General features: G+C 22.7%; 1 protein-coding gene across 1 annotated transcript in view; it reads left to right on the forward strand.

The window, feature by feature from the left end:
• LOC109609534 (tyrosine-protein kinase Dnt-like) overlaps window positions 1–22,423 on the forward strand; it is an 88,141-nt gene that overhangs the window by 52,182 nt on the left and 13,536 nt on the right. The window contains exons 3-5 of the mRNA XM_020026201.2: window positions 5,527–5,633; window positions 5,693–5,820; window positions 21,454–21,628. Coding sequence (XP_019881760.2) covers window positions 5,527–5,633; window positions 5,693–5,820; window positions 21,454–21,628 — 410 coding nt within the window. The remainder of the gene's footprint in view (window positions 1–5,526; window positions 5,634–5,692; window positions 5,821–21,453; window positions 21,629–22,423) is intronic.

The following is a 22,423-nucleotide window of genomic DNA, read 5'->3' on the forward strand; positions in this document are numbered from 1 at the left end:
ATGCTTCTATATTACCCATAAATATTATCATAGGTAAGTTAGTTATCTTCTAAAAATACTTAATTCTGTTGTTATTTTTTCGTTGTTCATTATGTGGTTTCCTCCTTATTTCATTTCCGTTACAGTAACATTAATAAAATATTTAATGAAGAACAATATCACCATAAAAACTTAGATTTAAATTGAATAACTGTTCAAAAAAAGTATCTTAATAACAGACTAATCATATTTACTACATAGAATAGTATATCGATCAAAACTACAAAATAATTCATATATTTTTTTATTCAATTTCCGTATTGAAGTTACACAAATTTGATCAACTATTTGTATACGTATACACTTAAACATTAACCAAATGATAGCTAAAGCTATCTAAAGCTTTAATATACCTCAAAATGAAATTCACAATAAAAATTAGCTTTACTTTGAAAAGGAATGCTGCTTCTATATTAACCGTAAATATTATCATAAGTAAGTTAGTTATCTTCTAAAGATACTTAATTCTGTTGTTATTTTTTCGTTGTTCATTATGTGGTTTCCTCCTTATTTCATTTCCGTTACAGTACCATTAATAAAATATTTAGCACACAATATCACCATAAAAACTTAGAATAACTGTTCAAAAAAAGTGTCTTAATAACAGACTAATCATATATACTACACAGAATAGTATATCGATCAAGACTACAAAATAATTCATACATTTTTTTATTCAATTTCCGTATTAGAGTTACACAAATTTGATCAACTATTTGTATACGTACACACATAAACATTAACCAAATGATAGTTGCATAATATCAAACTGTTACGAACACAAACAAACATTTAATTAGTTAACCAGACTTACAATTGCACGGAAATTAATCTGAAGTATCCGTAAACTTGGCTGATATCGAATTGGATTTAAATCTGGGGGATAATTTTCGTAGCCGCTTTTGTATTAGGTACTAGAATACAGCTCACAATATACACAGCAAGTTCCATAGTCCCAGCAGTGTCATTCATAACATTTCCCTATATAGGTGTACACCTATAAATTTCTGAAATTTTCTTGCAGATTGTTTTTTGCATAATTCAGGTGATTTATGTCCGACGGGTGGACGCCTTTGTTATGGGGAGCGAGTTTACCTTAACTTGAAATAGGCACATGCTTTATTTTTTATTGGATGCTCCACATTTCAGCGTAATTATGCACGGAAACTAGTTAAGTTGATTTTTGTGCGAGACGCACAAATAAAGAAGTTCGATTTACAACCGTAAATTTTAATTGGATACGGTGATATTAAAATATAATTAGTTAAGTGCGATGGGCCCGGCCCGAAAAGTAGATCTGTACTACAGCTCCAGGCGAAGCCGGCAATGCAGTCCCAAAGGCAATATGAAATTATTGCCACAACGTTGTTCATTATTATTTATAAGCCATTCCCTACAAAACTAATTTAAATACATTTTTCCATTACTGAATCGATGTTGAAATAAACAGGAGACAAATTCCGGATTACCCGCAGCGTAATTAAATCATTTCCACTTAACAAATTCAACAATCCTACCGGAAAATTATTTAGTTTTACGCCATATTACTTTACTGTGTATTTCATGACATGCACAAAGGTTTGTAGTGATTGTTTAATTTTTTTCTGCTCAAAATAGTCCATAAAGGTGCGAATGATAATTCGAAACCGGCCTGAAATATGTAAAAGCTATGCAAATTCCCTCACCTCGATACATAACCAAGCTCGCATAGTGATGTATTTTAATTATAGTGCACACCACTGCCATAAACAAACTTTTAAACTTTTACCACCGTCATTTCTAGGGCATCCCGCCATCGTAAATTTCACAAACTCTAATTTAAATTATGTGAATCACTTACGGCATAGTTGACCGTCAAGATATTCATTAATAAATTCTATGTTATATTCCTGGTTTAGAAAAACCCATATGATGACAATTTAATTAATAATTTTTTTGTGGATTAACGTTCTTTGCGCAGCAGTTGACTGATTACCATGCTAAATGTGAATAAGTGGAAGAACCGAGATTATTAAAAGACTGAATTAAAATGTGAGTTAATTTGAATAATTAGTAAATGGCAATTTAAATTTCAAGAGATAGTTCATAATATGAAAAATTCATTTAATTTTTAGATAAAATCGAGAGCGTTAATTACAAAAATATTTAAATTATAAATATGACATTCATTGGCATTGATCTAATGAGGTGATCAATTTTGTCCTTTACTTGACGCTTCAAAGTCTCTGAAGAAGGGCCAAATTCCTCCATTTATATAAAATTAAATTAAAAATTTAAATTGTGAACAAATTTAAAAGTGAATTAAACAATTCATTCAACATTAAACACTCATTAAATGTATACCAGATGTTGGCAACTTAAAGGATTATTTTGGAGATTAATGAAATTTTAATTAAGTCCTGATCGAGATAACTATTAACTAGAAATTAGTAATTATCATACTCAAAGGGAGGAAGCAAGTTGAGGAGCCAGAATTATTAAAAAGAAGCTGATGAACTGCAATACGAAATAAATTAAATAATTTATAAATGGCAATTTAAATTCAAAGGGGGATCAAATTGTTCACGATAAACCAAATTAATTTAATTTTTGATGCAAATTGTCTGTTCAAATTTCGCATATGCTTTACAAAGGGGTAAATTTTGATTAAATGATTTGGTCGGAAAAAATTAAACGAAACGTATCACATAAGTCATGATGAAACCTAAAATAAATGAATTAAACAGCTAAAATTAAATCAATAAGTTTTAAATTATTATTAAATATAAACTGGGTGTTGAAAAATTTAATCATCCTTTTCAAAAATAATGAAGCATTAATCGGCTAGCATAGCATGGAAATAACTAATAGCTGCTAATTAATAAATACAATACTAAAACTGAACAATTGGAGGATTATTAAAAACAGATAAATTACCATTTGAAATAAATTAAAATATTTATAAATGGCAATATAAATTCAAAGAGGGATTCATTTTGTTCATTATAAATAAAATTATTTTAATGTCTGACACACGTGACATCACGTGATTCACAAAGAATTAAATTTTGTAAAACAATTTAGAATTTTTTATGAAAAAGATTTATACAAACTAATTAAAACAAATTATGAATAAACAAAAGTGAATACGATTAACAAAGAGAAACGATTTGTAAATAAATTTTCAATTTATTTATTTAATTTAATATTCAGGGCAAGCATTTTAGTTAAAATTCAACGAAATAGTTATCAATAATTTTGCAGAAAGACTAATATCATTTCTAAACAAAATGTGCAAAACAATTCTTTAAATTTTATAAATTTATCTTTTTAATTTTAATTTCTTTTATTATGATTGGTTAATTTCCTAATATTAGAAATTTAATTTTTTATATATAATTAGTTAAATTTACTTTTTTAAATATTATATAATTAAATTACTAACTTCATTTTGTTTATTTTTTTAATTTAATTGAGAAATTTTAATTTTAGTTTAATTTTTTAAATTTTATACATTTAAATTATTAATTTTAAATTGTATCCAATTTAATTCGTTAATTTTAATTTTTTAATTCAATTGGATAAATTAATTTTAATTTTTTTACAGTTTATAAATTTAAATTTGATAACTATAATTTTCCTTTTCTTAATTAAATTTTTAAATTTTTCTTTAAAATTTTATTAATTTATCTTATTAATTTTAATTTTATTTAATTGGTTAATTTTAATTTTCCAATTTTATTTTTTTAAATTTAAATTACTAATTTATTATTTTTTTAATTTAATTTGTTAAATTAATTTTAATATTTTTCAGATCATAAATTTAAATTTGATAATTTTCCTTTGTTTAATTAAATTATTAAGTTTTAATTTTTAAAGTTAATTTTTTTAAATTTTTTTAATTTATCTGCCTAATTTTAATTTTTATCAAATTTAATTGGTTAATTTCAATTTTTCAATTTTATTTTTTTTTTTTTAATTTAATTGATTTTTACACTTTTTTAGCTTATTTTAATTAAATCAAATTACTAATTTATTATTTTTTTAAATTTAATTTTAATCTTATTAAATTTTAATTTTTTTATATTTATTTTTTTTTTTAATTTTATTAATTTAAATTACTAATTTTAATTTTATCAAATTTGATGGGTTAATCTTTTTTTTTAATTTATAAATTATTTATTTTTTTAATTTAAATTTCTAATTTTATTTTTAATTATTATTATTATTATTTTAATCTGAATTTTATGGGTTAATTTTAATTTTTTGAATTAAGAACTTAAAACTTTTAACTTTTGGTATATTAAATTATTCAACCTTAAATAAATTTGACAAATTATCCTTTCCACTATTCTTAACTGATCAGTAAATAGTAATTAAAACTATTTATTAAAGTGGATAAACCAGAACAAAAAAAAAACTAACTGACGAATTTCAATTCGAAATCAATTAATTATAAATTGTTTAATGATAAATTAAATTCAAAGGGAGAACAATTTGTTCATGGTAAACCAAATTAATTTAATTTCAGAGCACAGATTGTCAGTTAAAATTCAGAACATATTATCCAAACATTTATTTAATATATAACAACAAAACAAACAGATGTGTTTGTTACTAGAAAATTGATAGTTTAATAATAATCATTGCCCAAGACTACAAAGGAGAAGGCAAAGAAATCGCTGTGCTGTTAAAAGTTGAAAATAAACGACGACTGAACTTGAAGAAATACGTTTTCCAACGTTTTCAGATCAAACCCTTGAATTCGAGTTATTCCCAATATCAAAAGCTTTTAAGGCGCCATTTGACAGTCACGATTTAACGTTTGTTTACAAAAATAATATTAATTAAACTTTTAACTAAAACTTTTAATTGTTTCTCCGTGTCGGTCCTGTTAAACAAACGTTAAATAATAAAGGGAGGCAAAGCTGAATGTACCGAACTTTACAGCGGTCGGTTCAATATAAATTCATCATTGACGAGCTGATATAACAATAGGATTTAACTCATTGTTTGGTTCAGCATATCAGTTCACTGATATCTTACCTCAGGAAATTTGGCCGAAATGCGGCACGTTAATGAATCAATCCAATCGATCGAATCATTGTAATAAAATTTGCAATATGTGTTACCCATTAAATGATTAAGATGAATGATTTATAAAATACTCGGGGTGTATGAATGTACTTGGAGTGTTTATATTCCCAAGTATACTTGCATATTGGGATGCATAAACATCTCTTTAACGTGACGTTCTAAAATATTTTACAGTACTTTTATAGTTTACCCTAAGTGCATAAACCAGCCGTAAAACATTCCTGACATCCCCTGTATTGTGTTGAAATATTAAAAAGCAGTATTTCATTCGCACGTTGATATTTTTAAGTGTAACACCGAATAATATGACAACTGGTCTCACATTTTTTAATCGATACACGTATATGATTGCATGATTTATTCCTGGAGTCTCTGACCCCTAAGTAATATTTACCAATATTGATATTTCAGTTGCCGTATGTACTAGCGGTGAACTACGAAGGGGGAGAGGCCCTGCTGCCGCCCGAGATGAATATTTCAGCAAGTGGTGTGATTCCAACATCTGTTCAGACATTTAGGTCCGTATAACCGGAAATATCACCCAAGGAAATGTCTTTGATAATAATTATATTTTCAGAATCACACTGATGTGCACAGGACTAAAAACTGCCGAGATCTCCATTCAAGTGCAACTTAATGTCAGCCTCTATAACGGTTTCAATACCACGTCCTTGAGTTTCAAGAGGAATAAAGTCTGTCTTCAAGGTGAGGAAATATGTATATCAAGTTTTATTTTCATGACTTTTTTACTACGTAAAATTGTATAAATTTGACGCAATACACTCTAAAATTAAAAAAAAAAAAAACATTTTTAACAAAATTTTGATGATTTGTTGATCAACATTCAATAAATTTATAAATTAACACGAAGAAACTTTCTATGGTTTCCTCATAATTAAAATATTAGATTTTCCAGATAATGTAGGTTTTAAAATTTGTTAGTTTTATAAAGATTTGCAATTTTTAACAAAGTGTCAATAATTTGTTGATCAGCATTTGATTAAATTACACATGAATAGGAAGAAGCTTGCTATTGTTTCCTCTTAATTAAAATATTAGGTTTTCTAGATAATGTAGGTTTTGGCAATTATTAGTTTTATTAAGATTTGCCATTTTTAACAAAGTCTGTTGATCAGCATTCAATAAAATTATAATGAAACAAGAAGAACCTTTCTATGATTTCTTCATAATTAAAATATTTTCTAGATAATGTAGGTTTCCGCAATTATTTTTTTTTTTATAAAAATTAACTATTTTTTAACAGAATTTCGATGGTTTGTTTAACAGCATTCATAAAATTTTATTGTTTCTTTATAATTATAAATGAACAGGAAAAAACTTTCTACGGTTTCGTCATAATTAAAATATTAGATTTTCTAGACAATGTAGATTTTAATAATTATTAGATTTATGAATATTTGTTATTTTTAACAAAGTTTCGATCGTTTGTGGACCAGCATTCAATTAAATTACACAGTAATACGAGTAAATTTTTTATGGTTTCCTCATAATTAAAATATCAGATATTCTAGATAATGTAAGTTTTGATAATTATCATTTTTATAAAGATTAGCTATTTTTAACAGAATTTCGATGCTTTGTTGATGAGCACGCAATAAAATTATAAATTAACGAGAAGAAACTTTCTATTGTTTCCTCATTATTAAAATATTAGATTTTCTAGATAATGTAGGTTTTAACAATTGTTAGTTTTATGAAGATTTCCCATTTTTAACAAAGTGTCGATCATTTATTGATCAGCATTCAATAAAATTACATAGGAATATGAAGAAGCTTTCCATGGTTTCCTCATAATTAAAATATTAGGTTTTCTAGATAATGTAGATTTTGACAACTATCATTTTTATAAAAATTAGCTATTTTTAACCGAATTTCAATTGTTTGTTGATCAGCATTCAATAAAACTATAAATGAATAGGAAGAAATATTTTATGGTTTCCTCATAATTAAAAGATTAAATTTTCTAGATAAAGTAGGTTTTAAAAATTATTACTTTTATAAAGATTTGCCATTTTTAACAAAGTGTCGATCATTTGTTGATCAACATTCAATTAAATTACACAGAAATAGGAAGAAACTTTCTATGGCTTCCTCATAATTAAAATATTAGGTTTTCTAGATAATGTAGGTTTTGAAATTAACATTTTAATAAAGATTAGCCATTTTTAACAGAAAGTCGATGATTTGTTGATCAAAATTCAATAAATTTATAAATTAACACGAAGAAACTTTCTATAGTTTCCTCATAATTCAAATATTAGATTTTCTAGATAATGTAGGTTTTAATAATTATTAGCTTTATGCAGATTTGTCATTTTTAATAAAGTTTCAACCATTTGTTCACCAACATTCAATAAAATTACACATGAATAGGCAGAAATTTTCTATGGTTTCTTAAAATATTTGATTTTTTAGATAATTATAAATTAAAAAGAAAAAACTTTCTGTAGTTTCCTCATAATTAAAATATTAGCTTTTCTAATTAGTTTTAACAATTGTTAGTTTTATGGAGATTTGCCATTTTTAACAAAGTTTCGATCGTTTGTCCGTCGATCGATAATTTTTCTATGATTTCCTCATAATTAAAATATTAGATTTTCTAAATAATGTAGATTTTGACAATTATTATTTTTATAAAGATTAGTAATTTTAAGAAAATGTCGATGGTTTGTTAATCGACATTCAATAAAATTATAAATGAATAGGAAGAAACTGTCTATGGTTTCCTCAAAATTATAATATTAGATTTTCTAGATAATATAGGTTTTAATAATTATTAGTTTTATGAAGATTTCTCATTTTTAAATCATTTGTTGATCAACAGTCAATGAAATTACACAAGAATAGGCAGAAACTTTCTATGATTTCCTCAAAATTAAAATATTAGATTATTTAGATAATGTAGGTTTTCACAATTATCATTTTTATAAAGATTAGCCATTTTTAACACAATTTCAATGGTTTTTTGATCAGCACGTAATAAAATTATAAATTAATAAGAAAAAGCTTTCTATATTTTCCTCATAATTAAAATATTAGAATTTCTAGACAATGTAGATTTTAACAATTATTAGATTTATGAAGATTTGCCATTTTTAACAAAGTTTCGATCGTTTGTGGACCAGCATTCAATTAAATTACACAGCAATAGGAATAAATTTTCTATGGTTTCCTCATAATTAAAATATTAGATTTTCTAAATAATGTAGGTTTTAATAATTATTAATTTTATGAAGATTTGTCAATCATTTGTTGATCAACATTCAATGAAACTACACACGAATAAGAAGAAACTTTCTATGGTTTCCTCATAATTAAAATATTTGATCTTTTAGATAATATAAGTTTTGATAATTATCAGTTTTAGAAAGATTAGTCATTTTTAACAGAATTTCGATGATTCATTGATCAACATTCAATAAATCTATAAATTAACACGAAGAATTATGGTTTCCTCATAATTAAAATATTAGATTTTCTATATAATGTAGGTTTTAACAATTGTTAGTTTTATGAAGATTTGCTATTTTTACCAAAGTTTCGATCGTTTTTTGATCAACAGATATTCTATGTTTTAACAATTGATAGTTTTATAAAGATTTGCCATTTTTCGATAGTTTGTTGATCAGAATCAATACAATTATAAATTAAGACGAATAAACTTTTTATGGTTTCCTCATAATTAAAATATTACATTTTCTAGATAATGTAGGTTTTAACAATTATTTGTTTTATGAATTTGCCATTTTTAACAAAGTTTGATCATTTGTTGATCAACATTCAATAAAATTACACAAGAATAGGAAGAAACTTTCTATGGTTTCCTCATAATTAAAATATTAGATTTTCTAAATAATGTAGGTTTTAATAATTATTAATTTTATGAAGATTTGTCATTTTTAATAAAGTTTGATCATTTGTTGATCAACATTCAATAAAATTACACAGAAATAGGAAGAAACTTTCTATGGTTTCCTTATAATTAAAATATTAGATTTTTTAGATAATATAGATTTTGACAATTTTCATTTTTATAAAGATTAGCCAAATGGCCAAACAAAATTTAGATGATTTATTTATGAGTATTCAATAAAATTATAAATAAACAGGAATAAACTATGGTTTCCTCATAATTAAAATATTAAATTTTCTAGATAATGTAGGTTTTGACGATTATCATTTTTATGAAGACCAGTTTGTGGTTAAATAAAAATACATGAACATCTTCGAATTCTACATAATACTATAGAACAGTTGTTTGATAATTAAATTACTTGATAAACATGGTTAATTAAGTCCTTAAAACAGTTTTAATGAGCAAATCTAAGGAACATGGCTTCATCACGTCTTACATACCGCCACATCATTGTTAATTTCCAGTGAATTTCGGAAATTGATTTTCCATTAAACACGATGATACCGGAAGCTTAGCAAGTGTGAAATGGCGCAACGTCTGCGTGGGGACCTGACAAATTTGGACATATCAAAACGTGCGGATATAAATTTTAATATTGTGAACGTCTCACACGCATTTGGGCCGCCCGTTTAAACCTAACATTTTATTATGTCGTTCTAATAAGAAAAAAGGGGATTCACAGCGGATATTAAAACTGTATATTGGCTGGGGACGGGAAAAAAACCGAAAGAGGAGACGTTCGTTTTCATTTACCGTGCAATTTATTTCAGGTAATAGAAATTCATTCAGAAACAAGAGTTTGGGGTGGAGAATTACCTCTTTGTGTTTAAATTCTGGACAAATATTGTTGCGGTGCTCATTAATGACTATTCCAACAAAATGGATTTTTCATTCGTTTTCGAATACATTTGAGAGCAACATACATCAAAAAGGCACAAAGCGTGTGACACACACATACACACACACAAAAAATGGCACATTTGTTTTGTAACTTACACTGTTTTTTTTCGCCATGAATAGAAACTGGGATACACGTTTGGTATTAAAGAGCGGTGGGTGTAATTGTATCATACTGAATTATCGAAAGCTTCGACAATAGTTCGTCGTGTTGGTGTGCTGCGATGGAAGCTACGTTATTCGTGTTTCATTTGCTAGTCCCACACATGATGGCGCGTAAAAAATAGATGGCGGTTTAATAAAATGGAAAGTATGAAGTGTTAAAAGTCTTAATGGGCAGGTTTAAATTGCAATTTCGCTGAATCCGCTTTTAATTGCAAATAAAATTAACCGACCTATCTTCGGTTATTGTCAGTTCCAACGAATAAAACACTATGAGTCTCCTGTAATTAAACTAACGAATAAAAAGTTCAATTTTAGATTAGTTAAATTCTTGAGCTTGCTTAAATTGATCGAAGTTTAACAAAGTTGATATGTTCAGTTCAATAAATATGCGATAATTATCAATTTTATTCTGATAAATACCAATTTTTTAGAGTTTATGAAATTTTTTTTAAGAATAAGAGCTTTTTCAAGCTTTTTCCATGATTGACATAATAAAAGGTGTAATTTTTTAAAAGAATTACATAACATTTTAAAACAATAAAAACATTTTCCTAATATTAAGTATAAAATGGAATATTATAAAACATATTTCTTCTTTAATTAAGATAAAAAACAGTACACACACACATAATAATAAAGCATTTACAGACCAAGATGGGAATTAATGTAGTCATATTTCCATATTTTTTGTGGATATTTCAAAACCAGACGCCAACTTTAAAAAACCATTAATATTTTCGAAATCTTCAAGAACTTTTACTTCAAAAAAATTGTGTTTTGAAGAATGGACTTTTCCAAAATTTGTAAACTATCATCCAATTTTTTTATTATTATTTGAATAAACTGAAAAGTGCATTAATTGTCATAGTAACATCTAAATATTTTCTTAAGTCAGTATTTTACAAAACTTTATTAAGATCAATAATTTACTATTAATTCTTTATTTATGTTATTACACCTTGTGATTAATTAAACATTCTATTCTGTACCACCTTAAAAGGTAATGTTGTTACGTGAAATGGACTATAGTTTTTATCGATTCACCCTGAATAACTTTCTCCCCCTAAACACTTTCTTAGTTACACTTAAATTAATTCTATTGCTCTGCCCTTAAATTTAAAGCAAACCTTTTTCTCAATTTATTAAGTATAAATAAATAAACAGTGAAATACGTATTTTATTCATAATAATGATTTTTTAAACTTAGATTAAACTAAATTTCATTATTTCAAACAATTTGCTAATTATAATTAATAACTAAACTATAGGCTAAAGGTAAACAATATAGTTTAATAACAAAAGATCATTCGAACAATAAGTCTAACAAGAACAACAATTAAAATGTCGACTATCACTTTGTTATGTTAATTATGTTTTTATTATTTATAGTAATTAAGGGATGATTGAGTAAATAAAACCAAACTAATATTCTTAAAATAATTGTTGTAATTCAGTTAAGTTATGAAGATATAATTAATTATTCCTCAATTATTAATAATAAAAATATTAGTAAACTAAAATTGAAATGAAAATTAGTAAAACAAAGTGTATTTAGAAATAAATTAACCACAATTTTCACAGACACTTCCTTTTCTAATTAATATTAATTAAACATATTTTTAACTGATATTAACTATTATAATTATTATATATTGAATAATAATGTTAGTTCGATCATATAGAATCTCCATATCGACGTTAGAGAGTTTTCATAAATGTTTTAATCCAAGAAAAACTTTTAGTTGTAAAAACTAAAGTTAAAAGCTAAAAAATATAATGAAATTTGTTTACAACAATTTAAAAATGTTATAACTAACATTTACGTCTGTTCTTAAAAATATTAAATACACTTTGTTATATTAATTATTTTTATATTATTTAATTTATATGTAATTAAGGGATAATTGAGTAAATACAACTGAGTAATATCCTTAAAATAATTATTGTAATTTAGTTAAGTTTTGGAGATATAATGAATTATTCCTCAATTGTTAATAATAAATATATTAGTAAACTAAAATTGACATGAACATTGGTAAAACAAGGTGTATTTAGACACTTCCACTTCTAATTAATATTAATTAAACATAGTTTTTAACTTTTATAATTATTATATATTGAATAATAATGTTAGTTAGATGAAATAAGACATGAAATAATATTTTAAACCAAGAAAAACTTTTAGTTGTAAAACAACAGTTTAACAATGTTACAACTAACATTTACATCAGTTCCTAAAATATTATATAGTATTCACTTTGTTATGTTAATTATGTTTGTATTATTTATAGTAATTATGGGATAATTGAGTAAATAAAACTGACTTATATACTTAGAATATTTATTGTAATTTAGTTATGAAGATATGATTAATTATTTCTCAATTATTAATACTGAAAATATTAATAAACCTAAATTGAAATAAAAATTGGTAAAACAAAGAGTAATTAGAGATAAATCAACTACAATTGTCACAGACATTTCCTCTTCTAATTAATATTAATTAAAAATAGTTTTTAACTGATATTGTATTTTATAATTATTATATATTAAATAATAATGTTATTTTGATCAAATGATGATCAAATGATCAAATTTCAGGAATATTTTAATACAAGAAAAATTTTTATTTGTAAAAAATCAAGTTAATAACTAAAAAATATAATGAGATTTGTCTACAGTAGTTTAATAATATTACAACTAACTAATAATATTGAGATATTATCCATTTTGTTTTGTGACATTAAAACAATAATTTTCAATGCAAAATGTTAGTGGGTAATTGTTTAACCTTTAAGGTGAAGATTTTTTAAATAGTTATTATTTAAACTACTCATAATGACAGATAGGTACCCACTCAAATGATTAATCTCAATTTCTAGGGTAATAGCTATCATTATACGCTTGTTAAATAATATGCCATTTTCTAATAATACTGAAACAATCAATTTGGAATAATTTTATTTATAAATCCTCGTTCATTATTGGGTAACTAATTTAATTTCTGTGTTAAAACTATGTCTTCGTATGCAAGGAACACAATATTATTGACATATTCTACTATATTTGGCTCCTCACAAACTACCATGTATCCAATTTAACTGGCGAGAGTTATTGGATAATTGTTGAACCTATAAGGTGAAGATAATAATCTAGACACAGTGACAGCTAGGTACTCACTCAGATGATAAATTTCAATCTCTGGGGTAATAACTATCATTGTACACTTAGTACATAAACGCCATTATCTATTTTGTTTCCTAATACTGAAACAACCATTTTGGAATTTCAGTATTTCATCGTGTAACCAATTAAATTTCTATATTAAAACAAGAACTTGATACGTGTTTCCTCCCTACACTTTTACAATTTTGTTGTGCTTCTATTTATGGTACAATACTATTGATTCTAAACCAAGTCAAATCCATTTTTTAGTACAGAAAATAACAATTTTTACTACCTCGTTAAAGTAGTCACTTTAGGGTATAAGAAATATCAGGAAAAATATTGTCAGCGACGTTAGTACAAGTTATACGAGTCTAATAATATTTTGCGTAGTTCGTTGAAGTTAATTCCGCAGCGATGTGATAAAGCATGCTTTCCATAATAAAATGAAATTGAGCTTTCGCGTATTAAATTCTGCTTTATTAAATAAAACTTATACACTGTGACACATTTTTATGCGTTTATTGAAAATGTTAAAGCGGATTAAAATTAAAATAGTTTCCTGTTTCTATTATCCGATGCATTTTGTTTTATGGCAACATTGAAGTTAATAAACTAACAAACATCGGAGGAAACAGCAATAAAAAACGATTCGATATTGGAAATGTTATATACAATTACTGAATGAATTATAAAATTAATGAAATTTTACATGCCAACTAGTAATTCCCTTGTTGTAATCATGTTTATCAGTAAACATCAGCTCAAACCGTTTCAATCAATGATGTAAAATAACGGAATTAAAAACTCACAGGGGAGAATATTTTTTACGGTTGAGAAATATTAACACCCATTGATTGATTTTAACAAATACCCATCGAAAATTCAATGTAATCAAGCCCTTTTTCATAAATGTTGACAACATATCGGGTACTGAAATTTGTGTTTTAACGTTGATCAACTATTTTTTGGCAACGTTCTACAAGCAATTTTGACATGGGAAAAAATTGCTTCTGGGTTAGGTTCTTTTCAATATTAAACCGTTTATTACGTGCAAAACTGGACAATAACAATAATAACAAATAGTAAGAAATTTTATTTAACATTTTAAAGTGTTCATTTATACATTCAATTAAAATACTTAATTAATTTAATATATATTAAAATTTAAAATTAAGAAAATAAATAATTAAAATATATAAATTAAAATTAAAAGAATAATAAAATATTTAATTTATAAATTAAAAATATATATATTTAATTTATAAATTAAATATATATATATTTAATTTACTTTAAAAAATAATTACAATATTCAATTTGCATTTAAAAAAAAGTATAAATTTAATTTCAATTAAAAAAATTAAAATATTTTTTAAATAAAAAAATTTAATATTTATTTTAAAATTACAAGAGTAATAAAATTTTCAAATTAAATTAAAAAAGTAATTAAAATATTTAATTTATCTCAAAAAATAATTAAATTGAATATTTTAAAATAAAAAAATAAATAATTAAATTTAAATTAAAAATATAAAATATTTAATTTAAAATAATGAAATATTTCGTTAAAATTTAACAAAAAAATAAAATATTTAAAAAAATAAATAATTAAAATATCTAAGTTAAAATTAAAAAAAAATAAAATGTTTATTTATAAATTAAAAAAAAAATAAAATATTTAATAAATATAATATATATATATATATATATATATATATATATATATATATATATATATATATATATATATAAAATATATATATTTAATTTATAAATTAAAAATATATATATTTAATTTACTTTAAAAAATAATTACAATATTCAATTTGCATTTAAAAAAAAGTATAAATTTAATTTCAATTAAAAAAATTAAAATATTTTTTAAATAAAAAAATTTAATATTTATTTTAAAATTACAAGAGTAATAAAATTTTCAAATTAAATTAAAAAAGTAATTAAAATATTTAATTTATCTCAAAAAATAATTAAATTGAATATTTTAAAATAAAAAAATAAATAAATAATTAAATTTAAATTAAAAATATAAAATATTTAATTTAAAATAATGAAATATTTCGTTAAAATTTAACAAAAAAATAAAATATTTAAAAAAATAAATAATTAAAATATCTAAGTTAAAATTAAAAAAAAATAAAATGTTTATTTATAAATTAAAAAAAAATAAAATATTTAATAAATATATATATATATATATATATATAATAAAAAAATTAAAATAATTATTTTACATAAAAAAAATCAATATTTAATTTAAAATTACAAGAATAATAAAATATTCATATTAAATTAAAAAGAAATTAAAATATTCAAAAAAAAAATAATTAATTATTCAACTGAAATTTAAAAAAGCATAAATTTAATGTCAATTAAAAAAATTAAAATAATTATTTTACATAAAAAAATCAATATTTAATTAAATATTAAATTAAAAAGAAATTAAAATATTCAAAAAAAATAATTAAATTGAATATTTTAAATTAATAAAAAAATTAAATTTTAAATTCAATATTAACAAATATTCAAATTAATTAATCTAAAAAAATAATTAAATAGAATATTAAATTAAAAATATTTTTTTTACATTTAATTTAAAATTATAAAAATAATGAAATATTTCATTGAAATTTAACAAAAAAATTAAATATTAAATTTATATTTAAAATAATAAATAAATAAAATATTTATTTATAATTTAAAAAAAAACATAAAATATTTAATAAATTCAAACTATTTAATTTAAATATATATATTTAATTTACTTTAAAAAAAATTAATTATTCAACTGAAATTTAAAAAAGCATAAATTTAATTTGAATTAAAAAATTTAAAATAATTATTTTAAATAAAAAAATCAATATTTATTTTAAAATTACAATAATAACAAAATATTCATATTAAATTAAAAAAATAATTAAATTGAATATTTTAAATTAAAAAAAAATGAAATTTTAAATTCAAAATTAACAAATAAAATATTTTATTTAAATTAAAAATAAAATAAATTTTTTAGTATAAAATTTAAAAAAGTAATAAATTATAATTACAAAAATAATAAAATATTTCATCGAAATTTAACAAAAAAATAAAATATTAAATTTAAAATTAAGAAAATAAATAATTAAAATATTCAATTTAAACTTAAAAAAATAAAGTATGAATTTAATTTTAATTATAATAATTTAAATATTTATTTTAGAATTATAATAATTATAAAATATTTAAAATTACACTGATAGAAAAATATTTCAATGAAATTGAACAAATAATTAAAATATTTAATTTAAATAAAAAAATATTTAATTTAATTTAAAAATAACTAAAATATTCAAGTTAAATTTAAAGAAAAAATGAAATATTTAATTTAAATTAATAATGTTGAATATTTTGACAGTTATTAAACAATTTTGTTAATCTATCTTAATTATATAGACCACATTTGTCTAACGTTTTGATGAAATTCTGTTGCTTTAAGATGAACTTTGAACTCATAAACAGTGTATGAATAAAATAAACAACATAGTTAGACAGAGTATAAAAAGGTTTTCCAATAATATATGCACAACTATTTTTCAAATAAAAGGTTTCATAGTTATTGAATTATTAAATATAAACGACCTTCCATTATTTACTTGGCACGACGTAACATGTTAACATGTTTATCTTAAAACCTTCCTGTATTAACGGCAACATGTTGAGAAAATCCTAATCTAATATCCTGAAAACGTTGTTCGTATGTAGGAGCATGACATGTCGTTAATTTGATCGATTATTGAAAAAGTCCAGCATTAATGACAAGCTATAAAAATATTATATCTCTAATAAAACACCGGGGGGATGTCTTGCATGCCTTCAATCGATATCAGTAGTCCGTTTTAAACAAAAAACCGGTACATCATTTTACTTCTTTTGTATTTAAAAAACCGCAAAAGGATGGTTGTTTTCAAACTTACGTCCCGATACATCTGACATTAAATTTAATGGAAATTTAAGGGCAACTAAACACTGCTTAACAAAATTTGTAATTCAAATGCAAAAGAAACAAAGCAACAGCATACTGTTCGATGAAAAGGTCTTTTTTACATTTTACATCCCCAACAACGCAAATTTCTTTTTAAAATGCCCCACGATCGAGTGCTTCCATGACGATATTTATCATCATTAAAACATAATCCACAACATTTTTACAATACATTTCGACGTTCACAAATAAATATTAATATAATATTCGATTCGGCCTTTTGTTTCCACGATAACGCCCACCACCGATCGAATTAATTTAATTATTCAGATGTATTTTTCGAAAATAAAAAGGTCACATTGTTGTTCCCGAACCGCCGTGTTTAGGGTGGAACAAAGAAGTGATGTGTAGATAAAATGTTTAGTTTCAACAAGTGTAAGTAAACACAATGGGGAGTCGACTGTCTAAAACAATAACGCTGCGCGAAGTTGACTTGCTTATCTCCACTATTCATAACTCACTAATGAAATCATTAATTTTAAGCTAATCAACGTATGTTCTCAGCCAACTTGTATTCCGTAAGGGCTATATCATAACAAACAATTACTAAATCAATATTTGTACTTAGCTTTGGAATATGTAAGGGGATAATAAGCTAACCACTATTGATTTGGTTTGTTGACTTCTCTTGACGTGCAATAGAATATAGTACAGTTTTTTAACCCAAAACTCAATTAGGTCGTCTTACTGTCTGGTCACAATTTCTAAAAGATTAGTTCATAAAAATGTTTGATAAAATATATAATTATACAATACAAAGTGTAAAATAAATTTGAAATTTTCTTGAGACAAAGAGAAGCTTACAATGACTTAGTTAAACTACCTTAGTTAAAAACAGAGTCTTTTAGATGCTTTACTTAAATTGCTACTTATGAATGGCTTTTTTAAGGGTTGGACTATTTAATTGACAAAAAACAAGTACTAGTTTGTTGAATAATTACATTTTCCATATTTTAGCCAATAAACGACGTTAAACATAAAAAAATTTGCCATAAAAAATACTGTCGATAACAATCAATTTATTTGAAATTTGTAGGACTTGACATGCATTCATTTTTGTTTTATTTTCATATATGTAACAATTTTAATTAGTTTTTTATGTAAAATATTTATTCCTATATTTTGTTTTTTTTGTTCTATTAAAAGTATCAGCAAAAATAGTTAAAATAAAAAGGTAAACCTTTTAGTTTACACTCAACAACAGCCAAGTTAAATTTTATCGTACAAAAAGCTACAACTTGGTTCTTTAGTAATTACTCTTTGAATATTTCTACGCTAATAGAGTAAAACGATATTAAGTATAAAATTTAAGTTAACTAAATTGTTTGCTGTAAAAGAAGTACACTTGATAACGCTTTATTTTAAAATGAAAATTAATTTGCAAAATTATTCCTCATTGTTCCAAATGTGCTTTTATTAAAAACAGAATGCAGTAATTGTGTTTCTTTTTTATTAAAATAAACAAATTAAAAAAGGGACTAATCTGATTTTAAATATATAAATAAATTAATTTTTAAAACTTAATTTTTTTAAACTTTATGAAATTAAATTATTAATTTTAAATTTGATAATTTCATTGACTGTTTTTAATGTTTTAATATTTTATAATTGTGAATTAACAATTTCAATTTTTTTATTTAATTGTTTATATTTTAGCTTTTTAAAATAAATAAATAATTTAATTTATTAATTTGTTCTCATTTATTTATTTAGTTTAAATTTTTTAATTTAATTTACTAAAATTAAATTCTTAAATTTTATAATTTTAAATTAATAAATAATAATAGAATATTTAATTTTTCTTTAATTCAATTCATTTCTCAGTTTAATTTTTTAAATTTTATAAATTTAAATTAATAATTTCAGATTTCTTTAATTTAATTAGTCATTTTTATTATTTTACGCTTAATTTTTTAAAAAATAAAATAATTGCTAATTTTGTTTTTTTTATTAATTTGTTAATTTTTTAAAACATAAATTTAGATTAATATTACTTTATTTTTTCTTTAATTTATTTGCTTATTTTTAATTTTTTAAGCTTAATTTTGAATTTTATAAATTGACAATTTAATTATTATTATTATTATTATTATTATTATTATTATTATTATTATTATTATTATTATTATTATTATTATTATTTTAATGTAATTGTTTTTTTTAATAATTTAATATAAACTGTTAATTTTTCATTTAATTTATTTTTTAAAATTTTAATTTTACAATAATAATTTTATATATATTTTTTAATTTAATTAATTATTTTTTATTGCTTAAGCTTAATTTTTTAAGTTATATAAATAATTTTAACCTTTTTCTAATTTGTTGATAATTTTTTTATCTTAAGCTTAGTTTTTTAAATTTTTTAAATTTAATCAGTAATTTTTAATATGTCCAACATAACTTATGTTTTTTTTAAATTGAAATTAATATCTGTTTTCCTTTTTTTTAAATAAATTAATTTCATTCATAATTTTTTTTAAATTTTTATAAATTTCATTTAATTGGTTATTTTTAATTTTTTTAAGCTTAGTTTTTTTAACATTTATAAATTTAAATTAATAATTTTAATTTTTTTATTTAATTAATTATTTTTAATATTTTAAGATTAATTTTGGAAATTTTTAATTTAACTATTTTATTATTATCATTATTATTTTAATTGTTGTTTTTTAATAATTTAATATAAACTGTTACTTTTTTATTTAATTTGTTAATTTTTAAGTTTAATTATTTTAGAATAATAATTTTAATTTTTTTTAATTCAATTAATTTCTAATTTATTGATTATTTTCATTATCTTAAGCTTAGTTTTTTAAACTTTTTTTAATTTAATTGGTAATTTTTAATATTTCAAACATAATTTTTTAAATTAAAATTAATAGTTTTTTTTTATTTTTTTTTAATAAATTAATTTAAATTGCTTATTATATTATTTCAATTTTTATAAATTTAAACTAATAATTCATTTAATTGATTATTTTTTTTAAGCTTAGTTCTTTAACTTTTATAAATTTAAATTAATAATTTTCATTTTTTATTATTTAATCGATTATATTTAATATTTTAAGCTTTTAGAAATTTTTAAATTAACTATTTTTTTATTATTATTATTTTAATTTAAGCCTAATTTTTTAAATTTTATAAATTTAAATTATAATTTTTTTTTTTTGGAAAATTTAATTGGTAATTTTCAATATTTCAAACATATTTTTTTTGTTTTTTAATTTTAAATTAAATTGATTATTTTTAATTTTTAAGCTTAGTTCTTTAACTTTTATAAATTTAAATTAATAATTTTCTTTTTTTTATTTAACTGATTAGTTTTAATATTTTAAGCTTAATTTTATTAATACTAAATTCGCCGAAGTTCAATATCATATTGAGCCAAGTAAGGCAAAGAGAAGTGGAAGAAGATTAGTCGAATCATGGCCATTTCCAAGCTAATTAGATTTTAATATTAAATATGAAATTTCCATTTAGATCACAAAAGATATCTTTATATCTTTACTTCATTAGGATAAAATTTAATGAATCTGTACCTCAAAGAGTAGATCAAATACACTAAATGTTTTCAATTAACACATTACAAATGTGGTAAGTCAGGATCTTCGTTTTCTCATCATTTTGTTAGTCTGTATAATTATCATTAATTATTATTATTAATAATTTTATTCCTTTTTTCAGTATTCAATATTTAAAAAGCAAAAGTGAATGCCAAATGCTGAAACAAATTTAAATTGTAAACAAAATTACTATAAGTTAAATAAAATTAAAAAAAATATATATATAAACATTTCAATTTACACCCGACACCCCAAGTTAAACGGTCCTACAAAGGGTTAAATTGATAAACATTTTTTCCATCGGTTGGAACTTTATCGGGCGCTAGTTATGGGCAAGTTGGGAATACAGTCAACAGCGATATATTTTATTTACCTGACTGCCGAGCAAATTGGAACTGACAGCGAACAAACGCCATCAACCACGGCTGAAATGCGTGCGTGAGAACCACGAGATAGGGAATTTATCTAAATCAAAACCACATTACATTACAATCACCCACCGTTTCGGTGGCCAAGTGGCCAACGGTGATTTGTTAATTCGTAATTAAAGCCACTTTAATTTGCAGGCATCGGGAACACGTACCGGAACGACTCCATACGTCTGGACCCGGAGTCGTTGGGCAACGCGACGGGGTCCTTGTATGTGGCTGTGGCATGTGCCATTGGTATGATTAGCCTTGTGGTGGCCACGACATCAGCTGTTTGCATTAAAAACAAGAAGGTCCGGTCGCAGGAAGCCCAGTAAGTAACTTTGCATGTTCGACATGCAATCATAAAAATTTTAGTCCCGACATCGATTTCGGTCGATGGCACACGATTTTTTATTTACGTATGTAATTTCTGTGTCGACAATAGTTTCATCGGTGCACTGTCACGTAGTTGTTTTTTAAGTCCGAGGACTTTTATTATTAAAACGACGGACGCGGACTGGAGAGTTCGAAATTTAAATGGGGGGAATGTCAGCTGTTCCGGGCCGCAAAGTCTGTGCCGGCCTATGGGGGCCGCAAGATTTGATTTCAGAATTGAATATTAATATTCTCTGTTAAATCGTGTTATTGTTGTATATTGAATTCGGGGGATCAACATTATCATGCATTTATGCAGCACATTAAGTGGAGAACTTCTTAACAGTTAAGTAAAAGTTAAATCCTGTCCAACTTTCTTAACTTGTTGATTGATTTTGCAAAATTAATTCGGTTTATTTTATCGATTAATCATAAGAAACGAAGGGATTTATTCAATTTTGTTTTGAACTCCCATCAATCTAAAAAGTATTTATCATTATGTAAATGTTATTGTTTCAAATAAATGGCATTTGTTAAATAGGCAATATACTGGAATCAGTGTTTGACAGCTTTTTAAATTGAACAAAATAAATTTTGACATTTATAAAATTGTATTTTTAATTGCAAATTCAACAAATTATATAACTGTTGCGATTTTACACCAATTTATATATAAAATATTTAAATGACAATTTAAGAAACATTTTTATTATATTTAAAAATTTTGAAAATTTCCGTTAGTGTGTTGATA

This window comes from Aethina tumida, chromosome 1, assembly GCF_024364675.1.
Source record: "Aethina tumida isolate Nest 87 chromosome 1, icAetTumi1.1, whole genome shotgun sequence".
NCBI classification, from domain to species: Eukaryota; Metazoa; Arthropoda; class Insecta; order Coleoptera; family Nitidulidae; genus Aethina; species Aethina tumida.